Source organism: Pseudorca crassidens, chromosome 3 (genome assembly GCF_039906515.1).
Source record: "Pseudorca crassidens isolate mPseCra1 chromosome 3, mPseCra1.hap1, whole genome shotgun sequence".
Taxonomy (NCBI): Eukaryota; Metazoa; Chordata; class Mammalia; order Artiodactyla; family Delphinidae; genus Pseudorca; species Pseudorca crassidens.
Genome location: NC_090298.1, coordinates 159,704,480 through 159,727,321, shown reverse-complemented (window position 1 = coordinate 159,727,321; position 22,842 = coordinate 159,704,480). Strand labels below are relative to the sequence as shown.

At 46.9% G+C, this 22,842-nt stretch overlaps 1 protein-coding gene across 1 annotated transcript in view; it reads right to left on the bottom strand.

Annotated features, from left to right (window-relative positions):
* The window catches only part of NWD1 (NACHT and WD repeat domain containing 1), a 60,676-nt gene that overhangs the window by 18,144 nt on the left and 19,690 nt on the right, over positions 1 to 22,842 (bottom strand). Inside the window, 6 exon segments of the mRNA XM_067733121.1 lie at positions 1,564 to 1,686; positions 4,433 to 4,630; positions 9,430 to 9,588; positions 10,653 to 10,770; positions 12,676 to 12,835; positions 14,855 to 15,058. Coding sequence (XP_067589222.1) covers positions 1,564 to 1,686; positions 4,433 to 4,630; positions 9,430 to 9,588; positions 10,653 to 10,770; positions 12,676 to 12,835; positions 14,855 to 15,058 — 962 coding nt within the window.

The following is a 22,842-nucleotide window of genomic DNA, read 5'->3' as shown; positions in this document are numbered from 1 at the left end:
TAAATAAATAAAAAATAAACACATTGCATTGAAATATTATCATGATGACAAAGTTTTTTTTAACTTTGGGATGCTCCTAAATTTTACACCCAAGGGGTGTGCCTCACTCCCCTCACCCAAGTTTCGGCCCCGATCTGTCTCTCTTCAGCCTCAGATCAGGGCCTGGTACACAGTAAGCACTCAATAATTGTTGGAATGAATCAACCATAGCTGTGATGGTTTTGTAGAAGCGAAAACGTTACTTAGGCTCTGAGAGACTGTGGTAGACAAATTGCATAAATGACCACAATCCTTTACCGTCCAAGATCTATACCTTGTGCAGTGTGACTTTGCTCCTCCCATCAAGAGATGAAGCAAATTTCCCTACCCATTGATTCTGGATTGTTCTTGGGACTTCCTTTGGCCAATGGAATGTGAAGGGGTGCCAGTTCCAAGGCCAGTTCCAGGCCTTCAGAGACCTTATACACTTCTGCTTGCCCTCTTGAAACCCTGCCTCTGCCCAGGCTCACCTGCTGGAGGATGAGAGATCATGTGGAACAGAGTTGAGTTGTCTCAGCTAAGAACGTCCTGAACCAGCCAGCTCCCAGATGCCCCATAACTGACTACATATGCATGAGCAAGCCTGGCTGAGACCAGAAGAGCTGCCTGGCTGAGCCCAGCCTGAATTGCCCAGTCACAGAGGTGAGCTAAATAAACAACTATTGTTTGAAGCTACTCTGTTTGGGGTGGGTTTTGTTTTTTCTTTTTCATATTCTTTTCCATTATGGTTTATTACAGGATATTGAATATAGTTCCCTGTGCTATACAATAGGACCTTGTTGTTTATCCATCCCATATATAATAGTTTGCATCTGCTGGTCCCAAACTCCCCATCCAACCCTCCCCTGCCCCCCTTCCCCTTGGCAACCAGAAGTCTGTTCTCTATGTCTGTGAGTCTGTTTCTGTTTTGTAGATAAGTTCATTTGTGTCATATTTTATATTCCACATATAAATGATATCATATGGTATTTGTCTTTCTCTTTCTGCCTTACTTCACTTAGTATGATCATCTCTAGGGCCATCCATGTAGGTGCAAATGGCATCATGTCATTCTTTTTTATGGCTGAGTAATATTCCATTGTGTATACATACATACATACATATATATATATATATATATATATATCTCAGATCTTCTTTGTCCATTCATCTGTCAATGAACAGTAGGTTGTTTCCAAGTCTTGGCTATTTTCAATACTGCTGCTATGAACATAGGGGTGCATGTATCTTTTCAAATTATAGTTTTGTCCAGATATATGCCCAGGAGTAGGACTGCTGGATCATATGGAAACTTTATTTTTAGTTTTTTGAGGAACCTCCATACTATTCTCCACAGTGGCTGCACCAATTTATATTCCTGTTTGGGGTGTTTTGTTATGTGGCTATAGCTAGCTGATGCAGGAACAAAGGTCAGGGTTTTAATACAGAGAAATGAATTGGTAGTGAAGGGGCCCCAGGGGACTGACTGATTGCTGTGGGACTCTAGGAGGAAGCTGATCATAAACCCCACTTCCTGAGACTCACCTGTGTGTCCAGCTAGGATGTGGATCACCTGCTGTTCTTCCATATCCCACACAGCTACCATGCTCTCCTGGGTGCCAACCACCAGCAGCTTCTCTTCCAGGCTCCATGCCATGGCAGTGATGCCTGCAGCCACACAGAAACAAGAGCTCATGTGTCTGAGTGCTCAGCCATGAGGTACTCTAATGGGCCCCTCACTTCACAGATAAGGAAACTGGGGCACAGACAGAGTCACACACCTAGAAGTGGCAGAGCCAGGATTTCAAAGCCAGCGCCGTCAGATGCCAGATGAAGACTCTGGGTTGAAATGTGTATGTTGATCTGAGGTAGGAAAATGGACTAAACCACTCCTCAGTCATAAGTGTCTCTAGTTCAGCGGTTCCTACCCAGCGGCGATTCTGCCCCCCAGGGCACACTGGGAAATGTCTGGAGACATTTTTGGTTGTTACAACTGGGGACCAGGATGCTACTGGCATCTGATGGGTGGAGGCAAGGACGTTGCTCAACATCCTGCAGTGCACACGATGGCCCCACCCCAGAGAAGGATCCAGCCGCAAATGTCAGTGATGCATGGTTGAGTGCACAGTTGGAGAAGACTCAGGAATGGAATTAAATTGGCTGAGGATGAGAACCCTGCTTTCGACTTCTCTTTGAGCTCGATCTGTGTGGGAAAAGAAGGGCTGGTGCCCCAAAGAAAAAAATATTTGCTAATAGTTTGAGCAAACACAGCCCAAGGCTCTCTGCTGGGTGGATATTGATTGGATCATCGCTGAAGACAGACAGGGACCGAGTTACACTGGAGAAAACAGCCCGAATATCAGGAGACCAGACTTTCTGAATGCCCTGATTAAGTCCTTTTCCTGCTCTGTGCCTCAGTTTCCTCATTTTTAAGGTGATGGGGGAGGTGCTGAAATCAGAGCCAGTCCAGGTCTGAGAATCCAGAATTGTGTTTCTACCTCATCGGGACAGGGCATGAAGAGATGAGATTTTTTTTTCTTTCTTTTTTTCCCTTTTTGTGGGGGAGGATCACTCACTCACTGTGTGACCTTGGAAATGTGAACTCAAACTTCTCATTTTAAAAATGAAGAAACTGAAGCCCAGAGTGCGTAGGAACTTTCTCAACTTCAACATGACTAGAGCTCGTACAAGTGGCACATTTCCCTACTGAGATGAGAAAAAGAAAAAATTCACTTTGAGCTGTAACTTCCTTTGCCTACGCTGTGGCAGACATCACTAATCTATCACCGCACTCTCTGTGATTTGGCCCCCCCAATAGCCATTCTATCATGCTTCCTTCAGTAATAAAACCCACAGCCCACAGGTTTTAGGTGAGTACGTGGTTACTCAAAGACCATTTTTCCCACGCTCCCTTACAGTCGAAGATGGCCAAGTTCTCACCAGCGCGACAGGAGCAGAAGTGGTAAGCTCTGCTTCAAGGCCATGCCTTTGAAGGGAAGGGGCCTGCCATCTATTTCTCCTTCCCTCTTCCCACTGGCTGGAATGCCATTGTGATGGTAAGAGCTGGAGCAGCCATTTTGGGCCATTAAATGGAAACCTCACATTGAAAATGGCAGAGCAACAAATTTGAAAGAGTTTGGGTCCCTGACCCCCTGGAGATACCATATTACCTTTTCTTATGCCTGGACTATTGTGTGTGAGAGAAAATAACTCCTATTTTATTTAAGCCACTGCTACTTTGGCCTTTGTTACAGCATCAGAACTTGTATTGTAACCAATATACCATTAAACCAGATTGAGTCTCAGAATCCTTCTCAACACAGCATTCTAGTAGCTGTCCCTAAATCAGTTCTTCCATGCATTGTCCTTAGCATCTCTTAGAATTTCTGATTTGGAAGCTCTGTGCCTTGGGAGTGTAGCTTTCCCTACAAGGCTATGTGGCACAAAAATGGCCTGAGTCACAATAACTGGTATTTGAACCAAAGCTAACTGTATTCAGTGATTAATGTGAGAGATTATGGGTGGGCAGATAAAGGGATGGATGAATGGAGGTGAATGGAGGTGGATAAGTGGACAGATAGGTGGCTGGTTAGATGAGTGGGTGAGTGAACGTGTGGGTGTTAGATGGGTAACTGGATGAATTATTTGATAGATGGGTGGGTGAGTTGGCTGAGTGAGTGAAGGGGTAAAGCGAGAGGATAGAAGTTGGCAAACTGGGGGAAATGGAAGGTAAGTGGTGTGGATAGAAGGGTGGAAGGAAGGGTGACTATTGGAAATACGGACAACTGATGGGTGAATGGATGAATGGATGGATGGATGGGAAGGAAGGAAGGAATAAAGGAGGGAGGAAGGATGGAAGGACATACAGATGGATAGATGGAAGGAAGGGTGGAAGGATGAATGGATGGAGGGATGGGTGGAGGGATGAACAGACAGATGGACAGCTGGATGGAAGGAAGGAAGGAAGGAAGGATGGTTGAAGAATGGATGGAGAGAACTAAATCCTCTTGTCCCTCTGACATTCTGGTGTCCCAGGGAGAACCTACAAGTTCCACCAGCCTCTCAGGGTCCAGTCAGGCACCAGTTCCTAGTTTCCAGACTTACTAGCATTAGGCTGTAAATCTCAGAAGCTATCTATAAGACGGGCACCGAACTCTTAGAGATGAAACCCCAGAGGCAGTTGGCATGCCCTCGCTCTGGGCTCATTAGCAGTATTTACACTAGTAATCTACAGTCCCTGGGGGGCAGAGGGAGCCGAGTCAGCATGAGACCGCAGGGCCAGGTCCTGATGGCACCCTTGGGGCTTCCCAGCTGGCAGAGGGGAGACCCAGAGAGCAGCCCAAAACACCTGCAGTCCACTGCCCCCAGGCAGGCAGGGGCCTGGCGGGATTTTGGCTACGTTTGGGAGATGCACCTTTGTGACAGCCGGTGAGGGTTGCCTGGAGGGGTCCTCCCGGGGGCTGGAGGAATCCTCCGAGGGGCACCAGCACAGGGTGTGGGCACATCCGGAACCAGCTCTGCGCCTGTTGGCACAGCTGTCCCACCAGCGCCGGATGTGAGGTGGCGAAGAAATGGAGGCTGGCCAGGAGTTCTGTACACAGGATGCTTCTCTCTGCAACAGAGGAGATGCTGGTTAAGGTGAGGGGCCCTGCTTCCCTGGGTGGAGCCCCCCTCCTGCCTCCTTTTCTGTGCTCCACACACACTTGCCCCTACTTCAAGTGCACCAGGTGGTTTCCCCCTCTCCTACCCTAGACCTTGGGTTTCCAGATAGCAGGGAGGATGCCTGTCTTGTTTATTGCTATGTTCTGAGTGTCAGGCACCCAACAAGTGTCTGTTAGAGAAATAATGATCACTTCTCCAGCACTTCATAGTTACTGAGTGGGTTAGTGTCCTGTGGCTGCTATGACAAGACAACCTGGGGGGCTTCAGACAACAGAACTTCCTTCTCTCACAGTTCTGGAGGCCAGAAGTCCGAAATCAAGGTGTCGGCAGGGCTGTGCTCCCTCCAGAGGCTCTGGGAGAGGATGCTTCCTTGCCTCTTCCAGCTTCTGGGGGCTTCAGGCGTTCCTTGGCTTGTGACCACATCACTGCAAACTCTTTTTAAATTTTTAATTGTTTATACAATTTTAAAAGGTTACACTCCACTTACAGTTATTACAAAGTATTGACTATATTTCCCATGTTGTACAATATATCCTTGAAGCCTATCTTACACCCAATAATTTGTACCTCCCATTCCCCCACCCCTATTTTGCCCCTCTACCATTCCCTCTCCCCACTGGTAACTACTAGTTTTTACTCTGTATCTGTGAGTCTGCTTCTGTTTTGTTATATTCACTAGTATGTTGTATTTTTTTAGATTCCACGTACAATTGATATCATACAATATTTGTATTTCTCTAACTTATTTAGACTAATGCCCTCCAAGTCCATCCATGTTGCTGTAAATAGCAAAATTTAGTTCTTTTTTATGGCTGAGTAGTATTCCATTGTATACATATACCACATCTTCTTTATCCATTCATTTGTTGATGGACATTTAGGTGCTTCCATATTTTGGCAATTGTAAATAATGCTGCTAGGAACATTGGGGCACGTGTATCTTTTCGAATTAGTGTTTTTGTTTTGTTTTTTTTACCCAGGAATGGAATTACTGGGTCATATGGTAGTTCTAGTTTTTAGTTTTTTTGAGAAACTTCCATGCTGTTTTCCACAGTGGCTGCAGCAGTTGACATTCCCACCAGCAGTATACAAGCACATCATCCCAGTTTCTGCCTCTGTTTTCACATGGCCTTCTCATCTGTGCATCTCTACGTTTTCCCTTTTTCTGTTTCAAATCTCCCTCTGCTTCCTTCTTATTAGGACACTTGTGATTGAATTTTGGGCCCACCTAGATAATCCAGGATAAACTCTCCATCCCAAGAAACTTAATCACATTTTTTTTTTTTTTTTGCCATATAAAGTAATAGTCATAGGTTCCAGGGATTAAGAAGTGACTATATCTTGGCAGGGGGTGGGGAGGTGAGGGGCAGATTTTTCTGTCTACCACACAGAGGTATCATCATTACTATCCCAAGTGCCCAAGCGTATAACACGGAAAATTGAGGTATGAAGAAGTTAAGCAACTTACTCAAGGTCACACAGCCAGTAAGAGGCAGGAATCTGACCCCCAACGTTTGATTGCAATGCCAAGTGAAGACCAGGGACATTGAAGGTAGACAGTTCATTTTGTCCCTGTTGTTGGAGCATCCTAACTGTGGAGCCTGGGGCAATGGTGGCAGTGCCCTGTGCCTGGGTTTGCTGGTGGGTGGGATGGGGCAGGGCCAGGATCAGGGGCAAGTGCCCCACTCACCACGGGTACAAAAGTTAAAGTGGTGCCGACAAACTCAACCACCAAGATAAGTACTATTTTAATGCAATATTTAAAAAAATCAAAACTGATGCGCCCGCCCCCTCATCCATGATGAACAAAATATCAGTCTTTTAAAATAAAAACAGGGACAGAAATGGCACCACACCAAGTCATCCTGGAGCCTGAGGCAATGAGAGAAATAGGGAATACCAACGGGCTTTCAGGAGCTGGCCGTACAGTACAGGAATGTGGTGAGAGCGCATGGTTGCTCAGCCGCGCCATCTGGTGGGGACATTCATTCCTACACCTCCTCCTTGTTCTGGGCAGCCACAGGTTGTCAATCAGGAAACACTGCAAAGAACATACTGTGATTTGGGCTTTTAAATCTTCCCTTAAACTGGGCATGTAAGCCCAAGGCTGTTTTCCCGGGAAATCACTCCCTTCGAGGTTTAAAACTGCTGGCGAGCGTGAATGTAGGCGAAAGTTGTAACTGATCATGGGCACCAGTATCTCCCACTTGGGTGGGATCCTAGACACACTTTAGTTCTATCCCACATTTTGCTGATGAGGGAAGCAGAGGACAGAAATGGCTTCTCCAAGGCCGTTCACGTCAAAACATTGGTGCTGTCACATGACCATAACGGGATCCTCGGATGGCGCCATGGGGACAGGCTCAGCATGAATTGACTAGCAAAACTTTCCCAGCAGCCCTAGGTGGGAGGGTCGACCAACATCCCCATTTTGCAGATGGGAAAACTGAAGGCTGCAAGGCGGGAGTGAGGATGGGGGAGGGGTGGGGATAGTTAGGGGCTTGCAAGGTCACACTGCCAGTAAGTAGCAGAGCCCAGATTTGAATCAGCATGATGGGACTCAAAATCCATACTCTTGGACTGGTCCATGTAGTAGGGGTGGACATTTGGCAGGGAGCAGAGGCAGACAGATGATGCAAAAGAAAGCCAGCGGAAATAATAACTAAGAGTTAAGATAGATGGAAACAACATGCAATGATGAAATATGCACGGGTGTGGTGGCCAGGGGTGTCCAGCGTGAGTGGTGGCCAGACAGGCTTCTCGGACAAGCAACAGTTGTCAGGTCTGAGCAAGCCACGGAAGGGATATAGGAATTAAGCACCTTTATAAAACCCCTTGTAAATGCCCTCAAATCAAAACCAGCTGGGATGGGAATTCCCTGGCAGTCCAGTGGTTAGGACTCCAAGGTTCACTGCTGGGGCCCGGGTATCCCTGGTCGGGGAACTAAGATACCACAAGCCACGTGGTGTGGCAAAAAAAAAAAAAAAAAAGAACCAGCTTGGAAGTGTATGATAAAAAACCATCCTGGTCACTTCACACTCATTAGGATGGCTTTTTTTTTTTTTTAATCAGAAAGTAACAAGTGTTGGAGAAGATGCTGAGAAACTAGAAATTTTATGCACTGTTGGTGGGAATGTGAAACGGTCCAGCCACTGTGGAAAATGGCCTGGCAGTTCCTCAAAAATTAAACACAGAATTATCAGATGATTGAGCAATTCTACACCTGGATATATATCCAGAAGAATTGAAAGCAAGGTCTCGAAAAGATATTTGTACACCCATATTCACAGCAGCATCATTCACAATTGCCAAAAGGTAAAGAAAAACCAAGTGTCCATTGATGAGTGGATGAGCAAAATGCGGTTCTTCCACACAATGGAATGTTATTCAACCTTAAAAAGGAAAGATATTCTAACACATGCTACAATATGGGTGAACCTTGAGGACATTATGTTAAGTGAAATAAGCCAGACACAAAAAGGACAAATACTGCATGATTCCACTTATATGAGGTGCCTGGAGTGGTCAAATTCATAGAGACAGAAGTAGAAGGGTGGGTGCCAGGGGCTGGGGGAGGAGGGGATGGGGAGTGAGTGTTTAATGGGGACAGAGTTTCTGTTTGAAAAGATGAGCAAGTTCTGGAGATGGATGGTGGTGATGGCTGCCCAAGAGTGTGAATGTACTTAATGTCACAGAAGTGTACAATTAAAATGGTTAATTTTATGTTATGTGTATTTTGCCACAATTTAAAAAAACGCAAACAAACGAAACACCATCCTGGACAGAGTATCAACTGAGGATTCAGAGATTCTTAAAGTTCTAGGGCAGAGTGTGGACCAAATCCAGCTGAACGATTTGTCCTGAGAGCTAAGAATGGTTTTTGTAAAATACATTAATGTTTTCGGATCGATGTTTGTAATTAGTGGGATGACAGGAAATACCAACTTTGAACCCCAACTGAGCAAAATCTTATCCCCCTGAACAAGAGTTCCCCTCATCTTTCTCGTGAGTAGAACTGACTTACAAAAATGTTGTGCTCAGGACTTCCTTGGTGGCACAGTGGTTAAGACTCTGCGCTCCCAATGAAGGGGGCCCAGGTTTGATCCCTGGTCAAGGAACTAGATCCCGCATGCATGCCACAACTAAGGAGCCTGCGTGCTGCAACTAAGACCCAGTGCAACCAAATAAATATTTTTAAAAGTCATGCTCAATTATTATCATTCTATTTTGAATTTCATCAATAAAAAAATCTGTGGGAACATGTTTTATCTCTCGTTATATTAAGTGTCAACATAATTTCCTCGATTTTGCCTGAAATATCTCCTATGTGGCCCTTTCCAGAGTAAGATGCTGGGGGAATTCCCTGGCATTCCAGTGGTTAGGACTTCACGCCCTTACTGCCGAGGGCCCAGGTTTGATTCCTGGTCGGGCAGCTAAGATCCCACAAGCCACGCGGCACAGCCAAAAAATAAATCAAAATAAATCAAAATTAAAAAAAAACAGACTAAGATGTTGGGCCGTCCTGGTGAGGGGATCGGCTCTGCCTTGGTAGTTTTCACTCCTAAGCTCTCCCAGGTTCAGCTCAAAGTTCTAGAAGCTGGAGCTGGGAGAAACCCCTCAGCTATAGACGGAAAGGCGTATGAGCTAATGCAAATCCATCTGGTGGCTCGGTGAGGAGAGTGGGTTTCTAGAAGTCAGTGCAAAGTGGACCACCCCTCCCCCCGACCCAGCCCGCTCAGCCTGACTCACCCATGCCTCGGAGCTCCACTGCCGGGCGGCACAGCTGGGGGGCTTCCCGGACCAGGCTGACCTCAGGACAGTCCATGTGAGGGGCGCACAGGTCAAAGTCATCCAACAGACCCTCAATGCTCCCCGAGATGCCCCGGCAGGAAATCCAGTTCATGCTGCCTGTGGGGAGGAGACGCGGTGCTGTGGGGAGCATGCGTCTCCTTCCAGCTCATCCTGGGAGGTGGGTTCTCACCTCCCCATTTCTCCCAAGGGCTCTCACTCTCGGCCATGCTGACATTTGGGGCCGGGTCATACTCTGTGGTGGGGCCGTCATGTAGGGTGTAGAGAGCAGTGTCCCTGGTCTCCATCCACTAGATGCCAGTAACTCCTCTGCAGTCACAGTAATCAAAAATATAAACATTGACAAGTGTCCCTTGGGAAGCAGAATCACCCCTGGTTGAGAATCATAGGAATGAATATGATGGATGAATGAATGGATGGATGGATGGAGAGATAGACAGGTAGATGATCGATAGATAGATAGGCAGACATAGATGGTAGATAAATAGAGATAGAGATAAAAGATTGATAGATAGATGGATGGATGGATAGATATAAAGATGATAGATATAGGTGGTAGATAGAGAGATAGAAATTATAGGTAGGTAAGTAGATAGATAGTTAGGATACATTTAGATGGATGGATATAAAGATGATAGATACAGAGGGTAGAGAGAGAGATATGACAGATGAGATTTTATATTTATATATATTTATAGAGAGAGAGAGGAAGAGATGATAGATATGATAGATTATAGATAGATGTGGATAGGTAGGTGATTGACAGATAGATAGTTAGAGGATAGATAGATAAACAGACAACTATATATGGTAGATAAATAGAGATAGAGATGGTAGATGATAGATTGACAGATAGATAGACAGGGTCTCTCTCATTCTAAGGCAGTTTCTTGCCCTGTGTACTATCAACTAGCCCTAGATGCCAGCAGCATACCTCCCCCATTCGTGACAACCAAAATATCTCCAGACATCACCTAGTGTCCCCTCGGGGGGGCAGGGGATGGTGGCGCAGAACCGCCCCTGATGAGAACCAGTGCCTTAAAGGAGACAAGGATTTTGAACTTCCCCCTCCCCCCTTCCCCCTCGTCAGGCTCTGGAAGGCGGGAGCACCGCAGAGGGTTGGGGACCTGCTCAGCCCCCTCCGAGATGGGTCTGGTCCTTACCCAGCACCTCCTGCTTCAGCTCCTCGATGCGGCCTGAGTGGATCAGGTGGTAGGGTAACTCCTTCAGCTTCCGCAGGTTTGCAACCGTGTCTGAGAACCACAGGGGCTGAGGGGCCACCTGCAGAGGAGGAGGGGGCTGGCAGCCAGGCCACTACGACACAAGCTCATTCACTCACTCCACAAACATGGGCCAGGCAAGGCACCAGGTGATGCTGGAGGGCGTGGGGGTGGGGACACAATTCCAGACAGAGATGGCCCACACCATCCTCCACACACAGGCTGGGCTGGGACAGGAGGGGCTTGGGGCTCAGGATCCAAGGGGCATTGAAACTGGGTCTCACAGAATAAATAGAAGTCTGTCTGGTGAAGTGTGTCGGAACCATTGGCATTTCATAGCGAGGGACTGCCATATGCAAAGGCTGGGAGGTGGGAGAGAGCAGGACAAGAGTTTGAGAAGGGCTGAATTATAAGACAGAGTGGGGGATCATGGCGGGGACTGAGGCTAGGGAGGTTGTAGAGAGTAGATCACAAAGGTACTGAAGAGGTTGGACTGGAGACAGAGGGCACTGGGGAGCCATGGGAGGTGTTAGAGGAGAAGCATGATCAGATTGGATGGTCAGAAGCATCTGACCATGGAGGAGGGACTGGAGCAGGAGATCCTGAGGCTAGGAGACCAGGAAGGGCGTCAAACCACAACCCAAAGAGAGGATGTGGTTGAGCCTGCAGGGGTTCTGGGTCCGCAGGAGAGGATCTGTGAGGTACCGGAGAGGAGAAAGGGAAGCATTGAGAAAGAATCAGACCTGGCCCAGCCTCTGGCCTCCCCTGTCCAGGAGGAGAGACAAAGAAAAAAGAAAAATCAAACTATAACCACTACTTAAAAGTGTATTTCCTAGTTGAAATCACTGTGCTACAGTTACACAAGATGTTAACAACAGGGGAATTTAAAAGAAGTGTCCACAGGAACTCTCTGAATACTCGTGACAACTTGTCTGGAAATCTAAAATGATTTTGAAACTAAAAGTTTCTTTTGAAAAGTCTGAGTTCTGCCTCAGAGTGAAGAGAGCATGGAGTAAAGGACAAGTAATCAAGGGACTTCGCTGGCAGTCCAGTGGTTAGGACTCTGAGCTTCCACTGCAGGGGACATGGGTTTGATCCCTGGTCTGGGAAGATCCCACAAGCCTCGAGGCACAGCCAAAAAACAAAACAAAACAAGTAATCAAGAAGGAAGGAAATCACGGAAGATTTCCTGAAGGAAGAGGCATTTGAGCTGAGCCTTGAGGATGTTTGAGAGACAAAAAAAAAGAGGTAGTGACTTGCAAGCTAAGGACCCCAAATCTTAGAGCTCCCTGGAACAAAAGAAAGACTGGGAAGAAATGTGTGAATAGTGAGTGACCTGGGGGAGGGAGTATAGGAGCAGATCTTCCCAAAAGGGGGAATTGTGGACAGTTTTATTTTACTGTTTGATCCTCTCTGTGTTCTCCAACAATCACACACTACTGTCCTAAGTGGAAAACAAAATGTGTTATTTTTAAAATGAGCATTGCTTTGGGGGTACCAATAACTGGAAATTGGATTGTTCCAGGGAATTCACAAAGGAAAACGTCAAAACCCACCCCCCTCCCCGCATACACACACACACACACACACACACACACACACAAAAAAAAAAAAAAAAAAAAAAACAGGGAGGAAACTGGTGTGTCTCAGGAGGAATCAAAGCGTAGGCAATTAAAATTCTGGGATGCCATGACTTTGGGGATATGCTTCTGAATGTTGTGATTTTGTTTTATCCTCTGGAAAGTTGGGCAGGGGGGTTGCATAGTCCTCATCTGCTGCTCGCCACCCTCCAAATAATGCTCAGCGGCGGAGGTGACATCTAACCCTCCAGGGGTAGAGAAGAGAAGGTGGTCAGGAGAGAGTTTGGGGTGGAAATGATGGACAGAAGGAGGCATGTGGTCCCTGCCTTGCAGGTGCAGCAGCTTGGAGGCTCCAAGTGGGGAACAGGGGGCCCTGGGCACCTCACCTTGTGGTCCAGGTTCAGGGGTTTCCCCACAAGTGGCAGCGTGATGAGTTTCTTGGTTCCCTGGCTCCAGGTCCCTGAGAATAAGTCGGCCAAGACTCCGTGACCCTTGGCTTTCTCGGGCCATGACAGGAAGCGCTCTCGGACCACCTCGGCCAGCTGTCTGCAGAAAGGGGACACTGGGCGAGCTCAGAGGTGGTCACTGGCCTTCTAGGAGGCGGTTCCCCAATGCCAGTCCACCCTAAACCACCTTCCAGATGCTGGCTGGCTTAGCTGACCACTATTTGTTACCTATTCTTTATCTCTCAGTCGGCCCATCTTACTTTTATTCCTTAAAGAAATTTACTTTAAAAAGGAACATTTGGGGCTTCCCTGGTGGCGCAGTGGTTAGGAGACCGCCTGCCGGTGCAGGGGACGCATGTTCGTGCCCCGGTCCAGGAAGATCCCACATGCCGCGGAGCGGCTGGGCCCATGAGTCATGGCCACTGAGCCTGCACGTCCGGAGCCTGTGCTCCGCAACGGGAGAGGCCACAGCAGTATATATATATATATATATATATATGGCAGTATATATATATAACTGAATCACTTTGCTGTATACTTGAAACTAACACAAAATTGTACATTAACTATACTTCAGTTTTATAAAAGGAACAGGGGGCTTCCCTGGTGGCGTAGTGGTTGAGAGTCCGCCTGCCGATGCAGGGGACACAGGTTCGTGCCCCGGTCCGGGAGGATCCCACATGCCGCGGAGCGGCTGGGCCCGTGAGCCATGGCTGCTAAGCCTGCGCGTCTGGTGTGCTCCGCAACAGGAGAGGCCACAGCAGTGAGAGGCCCGCGTACCGCAAAAAAAAATAAATAAATAAAAAATAAAATAAAATAAAAAAAGGAACAGGGACTTCCCTGGTGGCACGATGGTTAAGAATCTGCCTGCCAATGCAGGGGACACGGGTTCGAGCCCTGGTCTGGGAAGATCCCACATGCCGTGGAGCAACTAAGCCCGTGCGCCACAACTACTGAGCCCGTGCACCACAACTACTGAAGCCCATGTGCCTACAGCCTGTGCTCCGCAACAACAGAAGCCACGGCAATGAGAAGCCCACGCACCGCAATGAAGAGTAGCCCCCCCGCTCGCTACAACTAGAGAAAGCTCTCACGCAGCAAGAAGACCCAATGCAGCCAAAAATAAATAAATATATATATATTTTAAAGGTGGAAACCCAAATGTCCACCAAAAAAATAAAACAATAATAATAAAAAAAGGAACATTTGGGTTCCTTAATAAGTTAAACATAAAGTAAGTTACTGTATGACCCAGCAATTTCACTCCTGGTTACATACCCCAAAGAATGGAAAAACAGGTTTTCAAACAAAAGATTGTACATGCATGTTCACAGCAGCACTAGTCACAATCACGCAAAGGTAGAAACAACCATGTGTCCATCAACGAATGAGTGGATAAATAAAATGTGGTCCATCCCTACAAGGGAATATTTTCAGCCATAAAAGAATGAAGCACTGGCACATGCTATAACGTGGATAAACCATGAAAATATTATGCTGAGTGAGATAAGCCAGACACAGAAGACCACAATGTGTGTGATTCCATCCATACGAAATTTCCAGAACAGGCAAATCCATAGAGACAGAAAGCAGATTCGTGGTTGCCAGGGGCTGGGGGAGGGGGGATGGGGAGTGACTGCTCATGGGGACGGGGTTTCCTTTTAGGGTGGTAGGAATGTTCTGGAAGTAGATAGAGGTGATGGTTGCACAACATGTGACTATGCTAAATGTCACTGAATTGTTCACTTTCAAATGATGAATGTTATGTTATGTGAATTTCTCCTCAATTTAAAAAAGCAGTTAGTTGTGGGAATTCCCTGGCAATCCAGTGGTTAGGACTCTGTGCTGTCCCTGCCGAGGGCCCGGTTTGATCCCTGGTCAGGGAACTAAGATCCCACAAGCCGTGGGGCTTGGCCAAAATTAAGAAGAATAATGATGATGATGATAAAAATAAAAAACCAGTTAGTTGTGTTAGAGCTGGTGGTAAATGCTGCACTATGTGGACTTGGCTTCCTGGGAATGGGGAGTGAAGAAGGATCTGGAACAAGGAGGAGCCTGGTCAGTGAGTCCTCGCTCTCGGGGTCCCACCTAGACAGTGTCACCAACCCGCTCGACCTACCTGTGGGCGATGGCCAGGAGTATGAAGCCATCCACGGGCCGCCTGGCCAAGCAGTTACCCAGATCTCGACGAAGCTTCACCCACAGCAGGGGTGGGAAACGCAGCAGCTCTTTGCTGGGCGGGGTCCAGTCTTGGTACACAGCCTGCAGGACCTCGTCATCCAAGGACAGGACATCCTTCATCTCTGCCTCCGAGAGCCCATGCCTGCAGGGAGAAAGGACAGGCATTGGAACACACCTGTGTCTTCTGCACTTGGAGGACTCAGAAGCCGAGGAAGGGACAGCTCTATGGCATCCTGCCCATCACCAAAGTGTTCACCATGAAGATCATTATTTGGACGGTGCCCACGGCCAGCCGGTACCAACACCTGGTTACAGCTGTACCCATCAAGTAAGACGTTTCCTGATCTTTCCTTTTCTCACTCACCTACAGAACCCTGAACCATCCCCTTCCTGACCTCAGAGGAGTCAGGCAGCACCGGGAGGGAGAGAAGAGGTAACTTAGGAAAATAATGCAGAAACCACCCCCATGTGTCCTTGCCTTAAAAAGGAAGTGGCTTTAAACAGGATAAGCATTGAACTGGAAAGGACTTCGTAATACCTGTGAGCATTTGCCTGGAAAAACTATGGGACTTGCCGACAAATTTCCTCAGGGTTGGAGAACAATCAGGGTTCATTTCAGAGCAGGTGAGAGAGGGAGGCTGGCTTCTGCTTACAGGGAGTACAAACACCTTGTGTGTGTGTGTGTGTGTGTGTGTGTGTGTGTGGGTGTGTTTTTTCTATAGCTAAGACAGCAAAAGAGATGATTTATTGTACACATGTTACATTCAGCCACAACTGAGAACAGAACTAGTCCAGAATGTCACAGGTCCAGGGCAAAGGAAGGGACCGTTTTGATACAAGCAAGGTGGGTCTCTCAAAGGTGGTTGAGGTGATCGGAATGGCCATAGATGTTCCAGATCCACTGAGACAAGTTCTAGACAGTAGGCAAGCAGTCCAACAATTTGTACCAGCGTCCCTGTCCTCTGGCTTCCCTTGTTCCTGCTCCTGTGGCTTCCATGGGTGTACAAGTTTACTTGGACCTCTGCTTCACCTTTCTTCTTTTGGGCTTCAGCCTGAGCATTTGCTTCTTCCACTTTGCTCTCATGGCGCAGAGGTTTCTCAGAAGATGGCGCTGATGCCGAGAGTTGTGTTTTTTTTTTAATTCCTTGATATTGATCAAAGTCTTCATTTTGATCAAAACACTTGCCATATTCTTTACACATATAGAATACCTGCTCACTTGGAATTTTCTGCTGTCCAACGAGGTGGCGATTAACATCAGTATTCTCTGAGATCTCTTCCACTGAGACCATCTCATCTTTGACAATCACAGGTATGCCGCTGGTGGTGTTCTCCACACTTTCTCCATTGGGGTAGACAGGCCTTCTCCCTAACCTGCTTTTCTCCTCTTGACGGGTCTTTCCAAACCAAAATTCCTGGGATCCACACCACTGGGGTTTACTTGGTAGCACCATGGTGTGGGCCTGTGTTTCCTCAAAAATTTCCTCCATCAGAATAGAATCTTCTGGGACTTCCCTGGTGGTCCAGTGGTTAAGACCCTGTGCTTCCAATGCAGGGAGCACAGGTTCGATCCCTGGTCAGGGAACTAAGATCCTCCATGCCTTGCGGTGCGGCCAAAAGAAAAAAAAAGAATAGAATCTTCTTTCTCACTCTTCAATACACTCTCGATACAAACCAGGCTTTGGTCTTCTCTTTGTGGTTTCAGGCACAATGGCTTATCCACCAGATAAAAATGGGACATCCCAGCAGGCTTTCGACATGGATATCCCAGGGAAGCACAGTCCCATACTTCTCTGGCATCACATCACTGTACAGGGCCCTCTGGGCAGGGGCCAGGCGAGTCCATTCATTCTCAGGGAAGCAGACAGCTGCAACCTGGAAGGCCACTGACATCAGTAAAGTACTGGCATGTTTGCTTAACCACTATTCACGAAGTGTCAGTTCTGTGCTGTCCTCTGGAGGACAGAGAGCTAGACGCCCATGAAGCTTATCTTCTAGTGCAGACAGCCACATAGAAAATAACAGAAAAAAAAAAAAAACACAAAGAGTTTGGGTAACACCAATTGCTAGGAAGAAGATAAGCCAAATCACATGAAGGAGAGTGACAAGGTGAGTGGTAGGGGAGAGATGCTTCTTGGAGCAGGTGGGTCCCTCTGAGAAGGTGTCACAAGAGCTGAGATTGTGCAGGAGGCAAGGAGCCAGCGTGGGAAAATCTGGGGCCAGGGATGGGAGGCAGCCAGATCCAACATGCCTTGGTAAGGAGTTTGGATACTTTTCTAAAAGCATTGGGAAGTCACTGGAAGGGTTTAATCAGGACAGAAGAAATTCAGTCTCATTCATGATTTTAAAATCTCATTTCAGATGGGTGTTCCTACCAAGACTTGTACATGAATGTTCACAGCAGCAGTAGTCACAATTGCCAAAAGGTGGAAATAATCCAAATGTCCATCAACAGATGAAAAGATAGAAAAATGTGGTTGCTATGGACTGAATATGTGTGTCTCCCCCAAATTCATATGTTGAAGCCTTAATCCCCAAGGTGATGGTATTAGGAGGTGGGGTCTTTGGGAGGTGATTAGGTCATGAGGGTGGAGCCCCCACGAATGAGATTAGTGCCCTTATAAAAGAGACCCCAGAGAGCTTGTCCAATGGACCCCTTGTCCATTCTGTCATATGAAGTTTCAGTGAAAAATGACGGTCTGTGAACCAGGAAGCAGGCTCTCACCAGACACCAAATCTGCTGGTACCTTAATCTTAGACTTCCCAGCCTCCAAAACTGTGAGAAATAGATTGTTTATAAATCCACCCAGTCTTATCGTATTTTTGTTATAGCAGCCCACATGGACTAAGACAGGGGTGTATCCATACAATGGAATATTATTTGACCATAAAAAGGAGCAAAATGCTGATACACACTACAATACAGATAAACCTTGAAGACATTCTGAGTGGAAGAAACTAGTCACAAAAGACCACATATTGTATGATCTCATTTATATGAAATATCCAGATCAGGATCCATAAAGGCAGATCCATTCGTGGTTGCCAAGGGCTGAGGGAGGAGGGATGGGGAATGACAGCTAACAGGGACAGGGTCTCCTTTCAGTAATGATGGAAACGTTCTGGAACTAGATAGAGGTGACGGTTGCACCACATTGCGAATGTACTAATGTCACTGAATTGTAACACGTTAAAATTTTAACTTTACAGTATGTGAATTTTACCTCAATTAAATAATCTCACTCTGCTAAATGCAATGAGGAATACTGAATTGGCTCCAGGACCAGAAAAGATGATATTGGTGGAAAAATTGGTGAAATCTAAATCAAGTCTGGAGTTGAGATCGCGGTCACGTATCAATGCTAATGTCCTGGCTGCGACAGCAATGCTGTGGTTATGTTGGATGTTAACACGAGGGGAAATAAGGGGCAGGATCTATGGGAACTCTGTTCAACCTTTTTATCTCCGCTGTAAATGTAAAATTATTTCCAAATAGCGGTTTATTAAAAAAAAAAGTCTCATTCTTGCCTCTCTGGGGAAGGGGCTTGTTGGGGGATAAACACAGCGACATGGAGACAAGTGAGGGCCTGGGGCACTTGTTCAGGTGGAGACGGGGATGACCTAGGACAAGATAGGGACAGTAGGAATGGGAAAAAAAATGGTTGGTTTAGGATGTGTTAGAGGCAGAGCCAAGAGGACTTTCTGATTATGGAGGGAAAAAGGATGTGGAAGGAGAGGAAACAGGCATGACTCCCGGTTATGCAGAAGGTGACCCCACTAATAAGAATGGGGGGACTTCCCTGGTGGCGCAGTGGTTAAGAATCCGCCTGCCAATGCAGGGGACACAGGTTCAATTCCTGGTCCTAGAAGATCCCACATGCCACGGAGCAACTAAGCCTGTGTGCCACAACTACTGAGCCCGCACCCTAGAGCCCACGAGCCACAACTACTGAGCCCATGAGCCACAACTACTGAAGCCCATGCACCTAGAGCCCATGCTGCACAAGAAGAGAAGCCACCACAATGAGAAGCCCGCGCACTGCAACGAAGAGTAGCCCTTTCTCGCCGCAACAAGAGAAAAGCCCACATGCAGCAACGAATACCCAGTGCAGCCAAAAAGATAAATAAATAATCAATTAAAATTTAAAAATTAAAAAAAAAAAGGAATGGGGAATCCTCTGTTGGAGCAGGTTTGGGGGCAAGAGACTTTGCTAGACACAGTCATGAGGTACCACCATGTTTGCGACACCTGCCCCTCTTAGTCCCTGGCAACCACTAATCTACTTTTTGTGGATCTGACAATACTGGACATTTCACATAAGTGGGATCATATGTCATATCATCTGTGCTCAACACTGACAACCCCCTGCCTGGGGGCATGCCTCAACCTCGTCTGTCTAGGCTTCAATAGCAGGAGTCTACAATAGGGGGAAGGAGACTCCAAAGGGACGTAAGAGCAGGTGAAGATCTGTGAACAATCCTGGGCCAGTGCCATTTTCTTGTCCTCCCTAAACCTGCTTAGCTCAATATTAGGACCTGTACCTCTTTGCACCTCCTCATCCAAGTTTGCAGCTGAGTCTCCAAACTCAGCTGGAGGGAGGCAGAGCAGAAAGCCTTCCTCCATTTGTCAGATGGGGAAACTGAGGTTTGTGTATTCATGTCCCTGAATGGCCAGGGGAAGAGGAATTCAATTCCATCCCTGCTCTTAAAGATTTTGTGTCTCATCAAGTCTAGAGCAATGATGTCCAATGTAGTAGTCACCAGCCACACATGGGCGTTTAAAGTTAAAAATTAATAGAATTTAAAATCCAGTTTCTGGATTGCATAAGCTGCCTTTCAAGGGGTCAACTGCCACTGCAGCTTGTAGTTACCACATTGGACAATGAGACACAGAGCATTGCCCTCATCACCAATATTCTACTGGACGGTGCTGGGAAGACTGGGTAATGTGCCCACGGACAGCTGAACCACTAGGTTAAGAGCCCTCCTCCATCCCCAAAGACATCCCTTTGACAATGTGGACCCAAGACCTCATCTGCCCCCTACATGGGACCTGCCTTGCCTGCACTGCAGACCAAACTCTGTGTGTGAGGTCACACAGCCCTGTGTTTGATCCTGGCTGAGGGATCTTGGCCAGTGATGTCCCTTTGCAAGTATGATCTTGTTATTCCTTCCAGAAGCCACACAGAACAGACACTCTCCCAGCTACCCCCCTACAGAGGGGGCTCGGAAAGGCCACAATGCATGCCTAACACAGCATTTCTCAGCCTCTCACTGTTGACACTAAGGGTCGGATCATTCTTTGTTGTGGAGATTGTCCTGTACTTTGTAAGATGTTTAGCAGCATCCCTGGCCTCCACCCACTAGGTGTCACCAGCATGATAGATAGATAGATGAGAGATAGACAGATAGATAGATGATAGCTTATAGATAGGTGTCCATAGATGCATGTATGGATGGATAGACGAATATGATAGATTATAGATAGATAGATATGATAGATTATAGATAGATTAAGTAGATAAATAGATGAATGGATGGATAGATAGGTATTATGGTAGCTGGATAGAGAGATAGCCAGACAGTATCTTTCATGCTAAGCCAGGGTTTCGCACCCCCAGCACTACTGACAACTGGAGCACCATGATCCTCTGGTTGGGGGAGGGTCCTGTGAACTATAGGGTTTTGAGAAGCATCCCAGGTTTCCATCCACTAGATCCCAGTAGCACCCCATCCCCCAGTCGTGACAACGAAAATGTCTCCACTGTTAAGTGTCCACCGGGGGTGGGGGGCACAGAATCTCCCTAGGTAAGAACCACTGGCCCAGAAGTACTCAGATCTGCTCTGAGAGCCAGGCTCTCATCACTCTCGGTCAACTCTGTGTGTAAACATAACATATTTTCATGCAACAGGACATACCAAAAATCGCCTCCCCTAGAGTCACCTTCCATAGACCACCTCCCTTACCAGGCACTAAAGGAGGGTGGTCCTCCACCCCAGGAGGCCCCCAGCTTTACTAACTGGACCAGACATGGGACCAGGAATGCCAATTGATGTCTATCTCCCCAGATTTTCCAACCAGGACTCAAGAAAGAGCCAGTATGATGGTGCCAGTTCTCCAAAATGGGAGCCCATGATGCCAACAGCAGCTGTGGCAGGCAAGCTACACTTACAGAGGAGAAAGGAAGAGTCTAGAGCAGAAGCCAATGTGCAGAGAGGACCCAGAGGGAGAGGGATGAGCAACTTCCCTGATTCTGTGGCTTTCTGGTTCCCATGACAACCCCACCTTCCGTGTACACTTCATCAGGTTGGCTTGATGGCCCACCCTTTTATTCTGGAACATTCCCTGGTCTGTCTCTGTGCTCTTGTAGAGTCCATGCTGTGGGCATCAATCACAAAATCTGGGGTACAACATGAAATCTGGGCTACCCCTCCCTGGAGTTGGCTATGGGGTAGCCCTGCATCCATTGAGTTTCTCCCATGGCCATGGCATAAAGCCCTTATTTCTAATGTGATAGTGTGAGTGGATTTCTGTTCCTGGCAAATAAACAGACAACTAAAAAGCCCACTTACTGGGCTGGTCGCTGCCACCTTGATTTGTGGCAAAAGACAAAGGTCCCCCAAGCTGAGAAGAGGAAAGGTTCATTGTCCAGCATTTCTAATGATGGGCATGAGCGTCTCCCGATGGCTGTTTGCATTAAGGTAAAGCTCTGCTGCTCGGTGTGCCTGCAGATCGGCCTCCGTCCCACCCTCGCATGGGATGCTGGGTGCCTGTGATGAACACACTCCTCTCTCCTGCTCATTATTTCTGACTCACCATCCACACCTGGCATCTCTGACCATCATGACCCTGGTTTATCGGAGTTTGTTCAGCAACTGCATTTAAACCTTCATTCCTTAAACTCTATAAACACATTGGAATTGGGTTTTCCTATTGCTTTTTGCTGATTCCCATGCTACAAAGCCTGGAATTAACTGTAGACCCAGGCTTGTGGTCAATTCTTCAGAGAAGTTTGCTTTAAAAAGATTTTTTCTGAGATATCTGCACACATTGCTTATTAATTACAAAGGGGTATGTTGCAAATTTGTGGTAGGAAAAAAATGCACAAGAAGGATCAAACACCATCCAAGTTTAACCTGAATGTCATCATGAGGAGACATCAGATCAACCCAGATGACAGTGTACCGACTCCCCTCCACCCCCAGGTGCGTTCCTGGTAGCATCAACATCGCCAGGGAGCCTGGGAGAAATACAAGATCCCAGGCTCCACCCCCAGACCTGCTGAATCAGTCTTTATTCAAAAACAAGACCTGAGATACACATACCCATTGAGGCTTAAGGAGTGCTGAGCTACAGAAGAGCTAGTCTGTACTCTTCAAGAGGACAAAGACAGAGAGTGGAACATTCCAGATTAAAGGAGGCCAAAGAAACTTGACAGCTAAATGCAACATGTTATCCTGGATTGGATCCTGGGATGGGGGCAAGGGGAGGGGACAGCTATAAAGGACATTTTTGAGACAATTGGTAAATTTTGACTATAAACTGTGTATTAAATAATATTACTGCATTTATGATACGTTTTCTGAGTTTTAAAATTGTCTTGTGGTGATGTGGGGTTCTGATTGCCCTTGTTCTTAGGATATATGTGATGTATTTAAGGGTGAAGGGGAATGACGCCTGTAATGAATTCTCAAATGGTTCAGGGAAAAATTTTGTTTGTGGGGGTGTGTGTGGATAGACAGAGACAGATAGATGAGTGGATAGATAGAAGATAGATAGAAAAATGGAAAGAAATAAAGAGAGAGAGGGAGGGGAGAGAGAGATGGAGGGAGGGATGTAGGAAGGAAGGAAAGGAGAGATAGGAAAGGGAGAAAGGGAAAAAGGAAAAGGGAGAGAGAGAAAGCTAATATGGCAAATTGGTGATT